Below are 15,661 nucleotides of genomic sequence, written 5' to 3'. Positions count from 1 at the left end.
ATAAGGTTGTGAAGGTCTTGCGAGAGCTCATTGGTTTTACAATCATGAAAAGTTTCTTGTGCGGCACCTTGGTTTTCATAGGCCATCAGTTGAGACTGAACCAGCTGATATTAATTTGCACAAAATGGCAGGATTGCTTTCTAATTACCGATGAATTTTAATGCCTTTTTGCACCTCTCTTTCTTGATGTGTTCAGTACTATGTAATAATAGATTGGATGGGTCGTTACCAACATCTGGTGATAATTTCATATCAATAGCACCTTGATTAGTGACATAGTCAGTACTTATTTTTACCTGCTGTGTATGTTACAATCATTATAGTAGTATAGTACTATGATACGTGACATTGTGATACACCATTCTAATTTGATATTTTATATTATGACACAGTGCTCAATTTAACTGTCAAATGTATATGATTGTGAGATTTACATAAAACATTTGTATACACCACATAGATGTTGGCACTCACAATGTCCTTGGCAATGCTTATGGAAACTTTATCAAGATTAGCCCACTTGTGTAGGATGAGTTACTTTTGATTTTGTATAGTTGTTTTTACAAAAAATGTTTACATTTCTTAGAATAAGCTCTAATTTTGTGCTCATTCTTTGTTTTTCTCAGTGCTTTGTCATTAAAAACAAAACGTTACTTGCGCTGAAAATTCAGTGCGTCCTGGTGTGTGAAGAAGTTTCTCTTAACTGTGTGTAATCTTCCTTTCCTAGCTTTCCTCCACCTCCTTCACCTGCTTTCATCTCACCCATCACAGCCCATGACAGCAGATCAGCCAACATGGCATTTTCATCTCGTTTTTCGTTCTGGGAACAAAAGGGAAGTCTTGTTTAGATGTTTAGTAGAGCACATTAGTGTGATGGGACTACTATGGTGTACTAACATCTCTATGTTTGGATTTGTGTGGCATTTGGTGTGGCACCCCACTTCAGATTTTAATGGCTTTCACTTATTTTATGTTATACTTAACTAACGCAATTTAAATGCAGTAAGTGCATTGGTTTCAGCTCTTGAAATAGTAAGACAATTTTTACAGCACATTATTGCACATTTTATTGCACTGAAATAAAAATATTTTCATGCAAAAGATGGCTCTCAGAATATGTGCATGTTTTGTAATTAGCATGGTGTGCAATGGATCTAAGCTATAAGATTTTGATTTGGTTTCCTGTTCAACACATTTAGATTAAAGAAGAGAACAAGCCAGCAAACAAAAGTGTAAGTAAACAATGGCATTAATTAGAGTTTCTGGGTCTCATTTTAGAATCGTCTTGGTTCTTGACATTTAAAATCCAGTGTTTTAGCATGGTCTTTGTATTTATATTTCAGTTTGAAGTGTTAGGATGACACATTTTATGGCAAATACCCTGTATATATTGCCATCATCTATTTCTTTGTTGTTTTTTAGGTTAAATCTGTGAATATATTTAAAAACAAAATGTTTTGTTTATAGCACTATTCCTGAAATATTTGTGGCAATATATTTTAAAGCAAATGTAAAGCTTTCTGAATTATTTAAACTACAATTAAAGATAGTAAAAAATGTAATTAGTGAATAAAAAAGTGAGAAAAGAAATAAACACATTTAAAAAATTTAAAATTAAAATTAAAAAATTCTAAGTTTGTTGTTGCATTAGTTAGTTGTAATAACAATATGCAAAGGTTCTTTTCAAAAGTATAGAATGTTCAAAACAGTGTAAAACACAGAAATGCTACAGATTGTTAATAAAAAATATATAAAACATTTCCATAAATAACTACTTTGACTTTAATCTGTCACTGACTGTGGCAGACATGGCATGTCTGGAACACATCACTCAAGAGGTGCCTAGGAACCATCCTAGTGAGATGCCCAAATTCTTCAGCTGGCTCCTTTTGATGTAAAATGGCTCTACTCTGAGTGTATACATATTCTCATTCTTTCAGTTATTACCTAAAGCTTGTGGCCATAGGTGAGTGTAGGGATGTAGAGCTCATGTAGATCTACTGGTCAATCACACAGCTTTGGTTTCCTGTCAACAGTACAGACCAGTTCATTGTCTGTATCACTGTAATTGTGGCCCAGATCCGTTTCCCCTTCCCCCCGCTTGTGAACATGTCCCTAAGAGACTTAAACAACTATACTTGGGTCAACAACTGTCTGAGGCCCTTTTGAAAACCATGGTGTCAGACTTAAAAGTGTTTCATCAGGCCACCCCTGATGAAGTCGACAGAAAATCATATCATCTGCAGAAAGATGGAAGAACCTGAGACCACTAAATTGGAGGCATACCACCACTTGGCTATGCCTACAAATTCTATCCATAAACATCTCCAGAAAACATCTGTCTTGAATATCCTCAAGAGGATAAGAGCTCGCCCAGAATTCCGTGCAAAATGCATTGTTCCTCATGAAACTTCTCCCACACCTGAATTTTATATCAGCCACTGCAAGAGCCACACTCCACATGGACTGCTGGTACCTGTCAGCTGCTTCCCGAGTACTACAGGAAAACCAAATTCGACAAGACTCCTGCTTCAGCTTGACGCCACCTTGGTGTCCAGCATGTAGTTCAGGGATTACTACTTTGACAGGCACCAACCACCTTGTAGCTGCAGGTCTATGCATCTGCCTCAGTAATGGGTACTCGGTATGCCAGGTCTGTCCAGTGTCCAAGACATGCACCTGCGTGCTACACTTTCTAATACCCCACCCTGTGACTCCAAGAAGGCTGGGTATTTTGAAAACTTGTTTGGCACATAAAGGGCAGTGATAGTCAGGACACTTTCCCCATCATCCACCAGGATGAGAAAGTCTTGACCAGGAACAAACCCTAACTTACATGCACCAAATTGTGAGATACAAGTATCCTGACCCCTGCTCTCAGCCTCACCACGGCTTCTCATATAGTGCTTTTTTTACTCTACTTCAGTAGAAGTAGAGTAAAAAACTCAAAGCACTTCACTCAAAGCACTTCATAGACACACTTTTTTTCTACATCTAAGTGCTTTCCAGCCACCCCCGGTCTCCAGAAGACTGGTTCAAGAGCCCACACTGTGTGTTGAGACAAACTCGACTATATCTACCTAGTATCTCTCAAACCCAACCACTCAGGCTTCTTTCCTAACAGACAAGTGATGTTCCATGCCCCAAGTGGTAGTTTCAACAGCTGGGGGTTAGACCACCAGGGTCTCTTCTCTTTCATGATGCTTGACACACATTGCAGTTGAAAACGTTCTTAATTATTATCATTATCTAAACATCTAGGCTTATCTCTTTCCTAATATATAATAACTGGAATACTCATTCGCATCAGCATATATTTGAACTTAATGCCACAAAGTTTTGGTTTTAACTCATTCCATAGTAGGTAAATCCCTGTAGTGTACTGGATTAATCATGCTAACATGCTTTAACTGATAGTTGGCAACTAGCACTTACCCAAAACCTTGAGGTGGACGGCTAGACACCTTGTTCCAGGAGAGCAAATATGTCATTATAGATAGACCTTTGGACCTGATGGAGCATGCTAACTTATTTTATATAGAACAGAAACTCTCAAACTGATTGCTTTGGGATGATTACATGTTCTTATACACCCTTTTAGTGTTAAAATTAGTACCATGTCTAGCAAAATGGAGCTGTGATGTTTGCTGAACCTGTCCTGAAAGCCTTTGATTTCTTAGGGATATTCTGGTTGGTAGCCTGCTTTTAGGCATTGGATTTCTAGGCTAAATTCAAAGTCATTGGAAGCTCCAATATTGCATTACGTTGTAGGGTTAAAGGAATATCTGTTCTTCTCTGTTACTAGTCTTCATAAAATTCATTGTAACACACCAACATTTTTATTCTTTGACAGAATAAGACATAATGCTTGGATTTTCATTACTTGTCTACATTCATGTAATTGCTTTCTTTTCTCTGTGAGTAGTCAGACAGTGATGGGATTCCCGGCCGAGCCAAGTCAGTACCAGCTCTAGATCCTGGCAGGGGTTTATTGAGGGCAAAAAGTCCTACTGCAGAGTCAGTTGCCAGGATCAGGAGTCCTTCCCCACCAAAAGTCAGGACACCCATAAAAGTCCAAGGGCACTTCAAAAGTCCTGAGCCACCATCAACGACGGCGGCACAACTTAAAAGTCCTGAACCTCCACAAATTCCTCGGAAGCTTGAACCAGATTTGAGTGAGCAAGAACAAAATGGCGTGGTGGGAAAAAGCACAGTCAATGGTACTGCCAATGGTATCATCAGCCTTCCAGGCACCAGCACCAACCAAATGGCTACCACTGATGACCAGGGTTACACACGTAAGAAAGTAGTAAAGGTTGTTCGTCGTGTTGTCAGGAAGGTTTTACCCTCAGAAGATGAGATCAATGTACCAGCAAAGAAATCTGACAAAGTTACAGAAGTAGGCAAGCCTGCTACTGACACAATCAAAGTAGCAGCAGCAGCAACCTCAGTGTCCCAAACCCAAGTGATGCCAGGATTCTCGTTTAAACATGATGTCATTAAAACAGAAGACAAAGATGATATTTCAAGAGGCTTAACAAGCCTTATGGTCAGAGGCAGAACAAGGGAGCGCTTTCCAAGAATATTTCAGGATAACCGACCAGAAAAAATGGAGTTAGACAAGATAAGTGAGAAGATGGATGAAAAACTTGACTTGAAGGAGACAACAAAGGAGCAGAATGAAGTTAAAGCCAAGCCAGAGTTGCAGGATGTTAAACACAAATCCAGCAGCTCTTCTCCAGTTACAAAGGAAACAACATCTTCTCTGGTTTCTGTTAACCCTGCTAACAAAGCAACTGTGGGCTCAGCTTCAGATTCTTCCAAATCTCCTCATTCCCGGCCTTTATCTTTCACACCAGTTATGGGCTTCATCCCAGCTCCTGACTTTATACCTGAACCCCAATCATGTTTCACTGCATCAACTTCTGTGAACCCTAATCCTCCCCAGCCCAGTGTTGGTCCACTGTCTTCTACACCTATAGGAATTGTTTCTATCCAGAAACCTACTGTTAGTCAAAAAGAGGTACAGTCTAACACTTGGCATGTCGTCTTGACTTTTGGGACATGGTGTTGTTGATGTTGGGTGCATAGCATTTAAAATGCATGTTTGGAGTGAAAGAGCACTGTAGTGTTTGCTAATAGTGTTTGCACCACATTTATGTGTAATGTTAGTGTTCACAGTGGCTAGACTCAGCCACTTTTAAAAAGCTGTGGAAGACAAATGAGCAGAAGAAATTGCAACACACAAGGAAATGGTTTACTTGGAGTCTCTTGAGCTAATTGCCAGTAGATGATGAAGTCACTAATTAGTAATTAGTCAATTGACTTAATGTACAGTTGTTCAGTTGTTTGACATTTTATATTGAAAAACTGTTGGTCATTTTCTTTGTACCTTTTGTTTTTGGGCATTCAACAAGGGCTCTTTTATGAATACCCTGCTTCTAATCAGCTTAGCAACAGGTGGTGTTATATTTGGAAATATTAATATTATATCCAACCAGTATTTCTCATTCTTGTAATCATTAAACCACAAGCACTTGTGTACGTCCTCAGCTTAGTCATTTCTACAGAATGCTGGGGTCGCTGTCAGAATTGTATGTTCTTTAGCGGCTATGTAAACTCCTATGGTTTTAAATACACTTGCTAGTTTTGAGGTTTATGACTCTTGAATCATTTTTGTGATTAAGTCTGCCAATGAACAAGGAGGACAGTTTCAGTTTTTAACCTTTAACATATCACATAGCAGAATGTATTTGATAATAAGCCTTGTTTGCAAAGATGGAGTGTCAGCAAAGACATTTTTCAAACAGGGAACTTTGGTAGCCTGACATGACTAGCATCACCAGGTAGAGCCAGTTACTGCAATGCTGCTTTGTGGAAAAGCAACTGAAAGAAAAAACATTATATTTGAAAACGATGCTGCCACAGACAAGTACACTAACTGGTCTGCTGCCTGTTTCTCTCTTTATTTTCTCTTTAGCGCTCTTAATGTTTTTCACACATTCTGTTTGGTTTGTTCCAGATTGTGTACTGCCAATTTTAGTAATACACTGTGTTACTCTGTTACACTGTTTTTACACAGTTTTTTTAACCTCCTAAGACCCGAACTCTTTCATGGCACGCAATTTTAATTTCCTCTTTGCTATTTGGGATGATTGGGACCTCATGAATGTAAAAACAAAGAATTTTCTTTTTACCTGATTTTGCTCTACAAGGGCTGGATATCCACATATGACATTTGTTTTAAATTTCGATAGAACAGTGGCAGTATAATGTCCTCATAAGAGATAGCAGGCCCTTATGGAGCAGCATGTTTTATTGTGGTCTAGACAACCCAAAATGTGATGTCCACATATGTGGATGCTCAGTCCTAGGAGGTTAAAGCATACGTACTGTTTGAAGCAGAAGCTATTTATATATTACTACTACTACTACTACTACTACCTATTTAGTGCTACTACAGAACTACTAAACATGGTGTTTTTGAAATGGATTCCATGGTAACCCAAACTGCTTATGCTGTTGATAAAATCAGTGTATGTGTTTGAGTCTCCTGTGGGAAACATTAGTGAAGTCAGTGAGGATATCTGATGTACTTGTTTATTTTTTAAAGATGACTAAACATAACTAAAATACATATCCATCTGCTGAGGACATTTCTGTTTGTGTCTAATTGTGGGCTTTGCTTCATCTGTGTCAGTGTGCTCAGATTCAGTATTTTGCTGCTTTGACCTGTAGGAGGCACCGGTCAGTCCAACTGAGGAAGCTCAGCGACGCCTGATGAAGATCTTTGGCGTCCCTGTAAATAAACAGATAATATTGCCTTTGAATTTTCCGTGTTTGTACATGTACACATCAAAAAAATCTAACCAGCATTATTCACTTCCCCCATGGTCTAAAGCAGTTTGACGATTAGGCAAGTTAAAGCACCGATGTAAAGGGGTGGCTCTTTTTACACTTCACATTTGTGCATGTGGCAATAACACAGTGTGCTGGTATGAAGCAACTGGTGGTGAAAACTGTCATGCCATGTAAAGTAAGGGACGGTTAACCCTGTAGCAAAAAAGTAAAGAGCCCATTATTGCTGTCATAATTTCGTAAATGCCAGGTGTTACCTCTACATATAGTGTGCTGGCACAGGAGTACAGCAGTTTTCTTGAGAAAGTCTCAAGCTGTTGCAACATCTCCTTCTTTATAATCTGAAGCCCTGTGATCCTCTGCACTGATATCTCATTGAAATGGCAGTAAAAACTGACACAATCATGTCTTCAGCCTGGCTGTGCAACCGGTAAAAGGCTCCAAAAAAAGCATAGAGATGCTTCAAGTGGTGCTCCCATTGATTATTGATTATTTACTGCTTTGCCAGTGGCGTCATTGAGTCAGTGGTGTTAAAGAGAAAAACTGTTTCACCAAAGGGAATTCAGAATAGCTGAAATGGTTGATTTAAAGTCATGAAACAGCTTAGTTTAAAAACAGCTGTTTTTAAAAGTTGCTCTCTGAAAGCTGCTAAATTTATTCAGTTAAATTCTGTTTTTTTTATTTATCACCAAAAACTATGATGCAACGGTTGTTGTGATTAACTGGTCTAATGTTACATAGTCTTGCATCTCCACACCCTGCCCACTCAGTCACTTTGGTAAACTCCACTTATGTGCCAGCTAATAGAAAATATTCCCCTAAAGACAGCGAGACAGTACCATGACGACATGGAAGTTTTTTTTATCTCTCCTGTTCATATTGAATTCTGGATCTTTGATGAAATGTTAATTAACCTTCAAATACACTCTTGCAGTTATAACGATCTGTGTTGCACAAGGTCAGGTTAAGTTAAGCAATGGAAACTAAGTCTGTCAGCAGGGTTTGGAAAAAATCAGCAAATTCTGAGCTTTAGCTAACTAGTTCTGTTTTTTCTTGTGCTGTAGTCTTTTTTAACATCTCAGAAATGTTCCCCTTCCTTTCTAATTTAATAATAACTTCACCAAAGCTGTTAGCATACATTACTATGTATCACATTGATCATCATTCCACTCTCACAATTTTTTTGCAGCAGTTTCCCTTACTACTGTGTTGCTCATTACCCTGACAATAAAAACTTGTACTTTATTAAAATTATATTTCAAAACTGGAAAAATTACTGGAAATCTTGAAAATTGGGCTGCCCTGATGAACATGAATTGGGCCCACATTTCTTCTTGACTTCTGATGCAATGTCAAATTCTGTTACCTTTAAATTCAGTCATTTTGCTGGAGCTGCTAGAGCTGTGGACACTACAGAAACACCCACTTATGGATTTTGTTATAGACTTGACAGGTTTCAGAGAGAGTTCTGCTTAAGACATTCCTGTGGAATGAAGCTCAAATTATATCTCGCTAGTTAGTTTTGTAGCACATTCCCTTTCATGAGTGATATAACCAACTTCTCACAATTAGCCAATAACTGGATATGTTTGAACTGACTACATTCTCATTAGATAGGGGAATTATTTCAATGCCATGGTTACTCATTGTAAAGCCATTTTCCCTTTTCCATTGCCACTCAAATGTTCATGCACTTCTTGTTGCTTTCATGGGCTGTATCCCAATTCAGGGTCTGCAGCCTTAAAGTACGCAGCCTCAACGATCCTCAAGGGCCGCGTACTCAAAGGCCGCTAAGGCCGGAAGTGCGAGGCTTGTGAAATGGGACGGTCTAGCCTCCGTTGCGCTGCCCAGGTTGCCTAGCAACCATGATACTAACAGCTGGAAACGTTTCATACAGCTTTGTTTGACAGAAACGAAGGAGAAAATCTTTTGTTCATTTGTTTGTTTGTTTCTACATGAGCTTTGATCATTCTCTATAAGATGAAGCTCAGCTTTTGAACGGCGTATATTTTAAAGTAAAGGCTTTAAAACCAAGTTAGTACAAACTTCACTAATGTCACATAACTTTGCCGACATGTGGCCAACAGTAATGTTTTAATGTTCTTCGTTATTAAGCATTTCCACATAAATAAGTGACATAATATTCATCACTTAGTTTACTAAGTTACTCTTCGGGCGCCCCTCAGCTGCCGTTTTTTTTCGGCAAAATTATCCACACCCACCGCCGCGCTATGCATTCTGGGATATGTTGGGCCATGAAGTCCACACCGCCACATCCTTAAAATTCAGGGAAATGAAGGATGCATTTGAGGGCCGCATTTCGAGCAGCCTCGAATTGGGACAGCCTTCGTCGCGTCGCTGTGACGTAATCGGCCTTTAAGGCTGCAGACCCTGAATTGGGATACAGCCATGTTCTGCAATATTTTCATCTGAATTTCCATGTTGACTGTGTCTTCTGTGTTTTTCCCCTCATTCCCTGTCTTTCTCTCCATGCTTTACTCACACTGCTTTTGCTGGTTGTCTCTGTGGCTAGCTGGAGCCAGCAGTCAGTGTTTCATCTTCTGTTGAGGCGCTCGTGTCTGCACCCCTGCAGGCTCAGGGCACCCTCCATGCACCACAGACCTGCATTTCCCTGGGGCTCCTATCTGGAATTTGTACTCATTTGACATGTGAGAATGTAAGGCCCAAAATCCTTTTAATTTCCTCAATTTCCCCCATTTGAAGTATTGTATTGAACTAAATTGAATTGAATTTTATTTCTGTAGTGCCAAATCACAACAACAGTTGCTTCAAGGTGCTGATGACAATTAAACTCCACGAAACTCCACATACGCTTAATATGTTTGGTTTGTTAGAGCCCCCCCCTCCCTCCCTCTCTGTCTCTTATATTAAAAAGAAGGCAAACCCAAATTATAACATGTTAAGAAACAAATAAGGCCATTTTGAAGAACAATAGGCTGGAAAAGTGAGTGGTACTAAATACAAAAATCCAATAACTGGTCTCCTCAGTTTGCAGACACTTGTAGAATGAGCCTGTAAACAGTGGTAACCTTTACCCTGTCCTACATTTTTTTTACCTATTGCCATCAAGTTCAAAATGACCTCAATTCTTTCCTTAAAAGAGTAGATTTTCTCAGTTTCAACATGTGATGTGTTTTCTGTGTTCTGCTGTACTTCTGCTATTGTACAGCATCCCAACATTTTTGGAATCAGAGTTGTATTTCAGGCTTTCAAGGACTTTTTCTTACAATATAGTGTTAGTCCTTCAATTCAGGCATGCTAAACTGGATAAAGTCTTTCTAAAGATGAGAGCAGCTAAGACATTATACAGGGATGCTAAAGTGATATAATAACCTGCAGATAGTTGGATATTAGGTTGGGTTATTAAATTAATAATTTCCAGAATTGTCAACATATTCACAGAGTGGTATGTGTGGCACATGGGGGGTTGGGCAGGGAGTTCCTACTTGGCACGTGTTTTTTAGTAAATGCAATCATGAAAGAGCTTGTTATGAAAATAAGTTCTAATCATCTATTTGGGATTTTTTGGTTTTAAGCAGATAAAAAAGTTAATTTAAATACATGAAGCAGTGAGGAGGCTGTCACTTGCAGCCTTCATCACAGATTGTTTGACAACTGTGTTCACTAATTTGTCATGAGCACAGAACTCCAGGGCTTTCTCATTGATGGCTGGCTGAAATGGCCAGTAGCCTATAACCTATTGCTCAGCCTTCATATACTAATCAAATTTCCTTGTTCTTTATCGGTATAAAAAGTCTGAACTTCACTGTTGGCATTTTCAGTTTTCTTCCCATTGTATTGTCATGACGTACACCGTGGGTGCGTCTACTAAAAATCTCAGATGAGTTTGAATATCGGTCAAGTTTTCTAAACATCTTGCGAATGCAATAACTCAAGAAGGAATTCATCTAGGATTTTCAGATTGATACCATAGGTGCATCAACAAAATCATGGACGAGGTTGAATCTCAGTGATCTCAACCTAAAGGTCAGAGTAAGTTTTCTGTGAATGTGGTAACTTGAGAACAAGGTGATGTAGGATTATGAAATTGGTAAATGGATCGGATCTTGATAGTGTTTTTTTTTTTGCTCTGAGCACTCAAAGCACTTTACACTACTTTCATCATTCACCTATTCCCACCCATTCACACAAGCACTTTTTTCTTCGCTCTTTCTATGGAAGTGCTTTCTATCAAAGGCAATGTCTTTAGAGTCTTTATGAATGAAGCTTTTTTGCTGTCATATAATCATCATGTTTTAGTGACCTGTGAAACTTTCAAAATGTAACATTCAAGCAGTACTTTTAATCGATGATCATGCATAGTGAGTAGACTTAATTTCTCTTTCTCATATATTCTGGATATGTAGAGCATCTGTTGCAGTGACATTGTCTACAGCTGAGCAGATGATGTTTCATTATATCTGTGTATTTGTTTGTATATGTCTGTCTGTTTTAACATATATTGCTTATGTATAACTGTGACCTTTAACCTTCTCATGCTGGCAAAATCACCAGGGATCAGTAGAAGAGGATCTTATTGCTCTCCAAGCATCTCATGCTGCAGCTAAGCAATCCCAGGTGTGGACTGTACTATGCCTGAGTGTGACAAAATCACCAGCTCATCCCTTGTGTTGTGCTGCATTGTGCTCGTGCTTGCAAAGTGCAGTGTTCCCTATTCATGTTTCCTGTTAAAATGTAGTAAAATGTAAGAAGTCATCAATAGGAACACCCTAGTTTTTTTTGTGCTTGTTTCCAGTTTACTTTGTTTTACACTTTCATTCTTGGTTCCTTATGTGTTTGTGTTCTTTTATGTTGTTATGAATATTGGGCTGAACCAAGCTGCTCTCTGGCATTTTAGATACCAGGGGTTGCTACTGAACTGCCGTTTGACAAACGCAAATGTCCTCACACATTCTTCATACAAGCCTGATCAGTCAATCACATGATCATTATTTTGAAAAGCTTTAATTGCATCCTTTCAGCATGTCCTGATATCTCACTGGAAATTCAAATGGTTTAAAAAAAAAACACATGTTGCTGTGAGTGGTCCACAGGTATAATTTCCCCTGCTGTCCTCTAATTCTGACCTTTGTCCTTTTTAGGTGAAGACTGAGGAACAGATTGCAGCAGAGCAGGCCTGGTATGAATCAGATAAAGTATGGCTTGTCCACAAGGATGGCTTTTCCCTGGGTGAGTCTGGCTTATCTTTTTAAAAATGTTCTTACGGTGGCATCACATTTTTCCCCATTCCATTGCCTTTTATTGGTCTTTTATAAAAAGCTACATAGTTACTTGCTACTAAATGTGTTTTTTAATATATCTACCGTTTAAAATACACGAGGTGTGTACGTAATATTTTACTGCAAAAAATCTGTTATTTTGCATTAACTTAATTTGTCCGGTTACTTTAGAGCCCCTGAAATGAAGGGATTGTGTTAAAAATGCTCTAGTTCCTCACATTTTTATGCAATCTTATCCAAAATTAGAAAAAGTTGTCTCTGTCCAAATATTTATGGACCTAACTGTGTCATTGGATGGTGAAAAGAGTACTTAAATTACTTAAGTAGCTCCTGAATCCCCTTTAAATGCATCCTATAGTGGAAGAAGAAGCTGGAAAAAAAGGGGGCATCTCTCACATGCTTGTGGCTGTCACTGAGGGAGTTAAATAACTCTCTGACTGCACGACATCTGGGGTGATTGAGATTTACCCTAGGTTTGAATGCTCGTGATCAGGGGTGTCAAACATGTGGCCCACGGGCCACATCTAGCCTGCAATAAAAATATATTCGGCCCACAAGATAATTTCATGTGTAAGTTAATAATGACATGTTGGTATGTGGAGCTGAATCTTCAGCTGTGCTGGGAATCCATGCAGGCAGAGGCGCGACTTTACTTTGATTGGCACATCAAGCAGTCAATCACATGCAAAGACAAACTGGGATCATACCATTATGTGAAAGAAGGAAGAGGGGAAGACGTCCTGAAGACAGCAAGTGTAGTGGTACAGGCCAGGTAGAGAAAAAGTGAAGAAAAGGAGCAAAAACATAAAATAAGCAGCAACTGGCTGCATTTCAATGATACTGGAGACTGCAAAGCTGAGTGCAGAATTTATCACATCTTTCCATTGCACATGACAAACGGTGTCCAGGCTTTAAACCTCATATCCTCCCTAGTAGTATCAAATCCATGAAAATAAGGCTTTTACACTGAATAAAAAACACTGAAAAAATTGCTAAATTGAAGAAGACTAAATTTACAGTTCAGTTTCAAATTCTACATAAAATAAACTACACACAGTGTCTTTGAATGGCAGAAATGGACAAATGTGTGCATGTAGTACAGAGCCATGGCTCAGTGTCTGAGTTTTGCTGACCGATTTTTTTCTTCTTCTTTGTAACAGCAGTTTTTTTCTTTATCATGTAGAAAAACTGTCAAATATGTAATTTCTTTACACTGACAGAATGATGAGTTAAGGTCAAAGTGGGCCGTAGGTGCTCCATGATGTAAAATGAGTTCGACACCCCTGCTGTAGATGTTTTGGGGCTGTCAGCCTGCTTTTGCAACATTATGTTGAAGTCATAGAAAGTGCCTGTGGAGTAGTTGTGATGATGTGGTTTTGTTGGCTTCACTGAGCAATGATTTTCAGTTTGCACTGAGAAAAGTGTGTTGTTCTTATCCCCATCTGTTTGCAGCAGCTCAGCATATGCATTCTACAGCTTAACACTGCACATATTTGCATATTTGAAATTAAATTTTTAGAACCTCCTAGCTGTGAAGTGTTTTTCATTGGGATTAAATGTGTTAATTAGCTATAAAAATAATTTTATTGGATGATAAAGTCTTTAAAATGGAAATAAAAAAATCCACACTGCTGGTCTTTAGAGTTTTAGATGGCAAAGTCATGCATTTTTCCTTTTGTTATTCTCTTTAATTATCCACTTAAACTATAGAGATCAGTAGAGTTGAGCACTTCAGTCAGGCAAAAACTAAAGTGTTTACTGTCTTATCTCTGGCCAGCCACCGTGATAAAGACAGAAACTGGCTCTCTGCCAGAGGGCAAGGTAAGAATCAAAATGGAGCATGACGGGACTGTACTGGATGTGGATGAAGACGACATTGAAAAGGTGAGTAGGTGACTTCCGACCCTGTTCATCTAAATTCAATTCAATTCAATTTAATTCAATCCAGCTTTATTTATATAGTGCCAAATCACAACATTTGCCTCAAGGTGCTTTATATGTTAAGGTAAAGACGCTACAATAATACAGAGAAAACCCCAACAATCAGATGGGCCTCTATGATCAAGCGCTTTTGCAACAGTGGGAAGGAAAAACTCCCTTTTATAGGGTGGAACCAGGCTCAGGGAGGGGCGACCATCTCCTGCGACCGGTTGGGGTGAGGGGAGGACGATGAACTAGGTTTTCAGTATCTCTCTGAGACAGGTTGTTTCTAATTTTAGAGATATTGTACAAATGGAAGAAATCAGTCCTCCATGTTTTGTTCTGTTTTCATGTGCATTGAAGGACACATCCTGGTCAAAAATGCCTACCCCAGGGAGGCAAGTATAATGTAAAGAGAAATGGTCCTAGCACAGAATTCTGTGGAACTTCATAATTAACCTTAATGTATGAAGAGGACTGATGTTCTAGCTTTATAGAGGGCTTTTTTCTTTCAAAAAGAACAACAAACTATGTTTTTTAAATTAGTAGGACACCTTTTCCTTTTAGACTTTTACCAGGGAGTCAATTACTTCTGATTTGAGGCTTTCTTTGTCAGAGGAGCTACAATCTCAAGAATCGTACGCAGTGAAGATGTAAAACTATTAGGAAGATAATTGACCTCTGTGGGAGTAGAGTTCAGGGGGCTACTTTGCCTTGGCTTATGGCACTAAAGAAGATAACAGTGCAGGATTTGTATTGTAGTTAAACTTAATTATAGCACTTTCAGATATACATTTACTGCAATGCATATAAAGGTCTAAGTTTGTCACTTTCACTTCTGGGATATTATAAACAATAATACCCATAAATTAAAGTAGATTATTAGATTAGATTGTTATGATCGCATCGAAGGATCCACAGTACAAAACTTTCATATCAAATCACACTGTATCACAGAACAACAATGTGCATATTAATTATGTAAGCCTGTGGTAAACTGATGGCTAAAACATTTTTTTTGTTGCTGACACATTAAATTCGGACATTCAAGCACGTTTGTTGTTGTGACTTAGCGCTGTATAAATGAAATTGAACTGAATTTAATAAACGATTCATATTCCAAGTAAAACATTGTTATATAAATTATTATTTATATAGCATAAAGTTTTTTTTAAGTCCAATAAAGCAAAAAAAGCTAGCTTGAAGCTAGCTATCATTAGCAGCCCATGCACATGATGAAGGAGGTCCACTCAGTGTGTACGAGAGACTCAGAGGCATAGAATCAATTTGTCACAGACGGCCACAGAGGATACTACCAGCTCACGGGAATGCTGGAATAGGTGTAGGTAAGGTCAGATGGGACTGTTGGGAAGTTTGGCAGACGCATACTACTGGCTGTCTAAAGTTACTTTCTTGCTCACAGCACTTATAGTACTTCTAAAATCTATACAAATAATTTCAGTGGAGCACAGTAGCTTTGTTATTACCGTAATTCTGAGAGCAAGGATCTAAACATCAGTGCCCTGAAGAAAAAAAGACAGTTATTTATTTATTTATGCATTATTTTTATAAGTATACTTTGAGAAAGGAAGGAAATCGAACATCTGCCAGTTCATACTGAT

At 38.6% G+C, this 15,661-nt stretch overlaps 1 protein-coding gene across 7 annotated transcripts in view; it reads left to right on the top strand.

The window, feature by feature from the left end:
- myo18ab (myosin XVIIIA b) overlaps positions 1-15,661 on the top strand; it is a 124,612-nt gene that overhangs the window by 28,634 nt on the left and 80,317 nt on the right. For 3 of the 7 annotated variants that reach the window (XM_085371672.1, XM_085371669.1, XM_085371670.1), the window contains exons 3-4: positions 11,982-12,069; positions 13,897-14,003. In XM_085371672.1, the coding sequence (XP_085227798.1) occupies positions 11,982-12,069; positions 13,897-14,003 (195 nt within the window). Of the gene's footprint in view, positions 1-727; positions 834-1,199; positions 1,233-3,925; positions 5,024-6,738; positions 6,802-9,391; positions 9,536-11,394; positions 11,458-11,981; positions 12,070-13,896; positions 14,004-15,661 lie in introns of all 7 variants that reach the window. The other 4 variants (XM_085371671.1, XM_085371666.1, XM_085371667.1 and 1 more) reach the window with 3 other exon arrangements.

The sequence above is a fragment of the Diplotaxodon limnothrissa genome, linkage group LG14 (genome assembly GCF_057381915.1).
Source record: "Diplotaxodon limnothrissa isolate DT_005_m linkage group LG14, D_limnothrissa_male_GT1.1, whole genome shotgun sequence".
Taxonomy (NCBI): domain Eukaryota; kingdom Metazoa; phylum Chordata; class Actinopteri; order Cichliformes; family Cichlidae; genus Diplotaxodon; species Diplotaxodon limnothrissa.
This window is presented reverse-complemented; position numbering and strand designations above follow the sequence as displayed.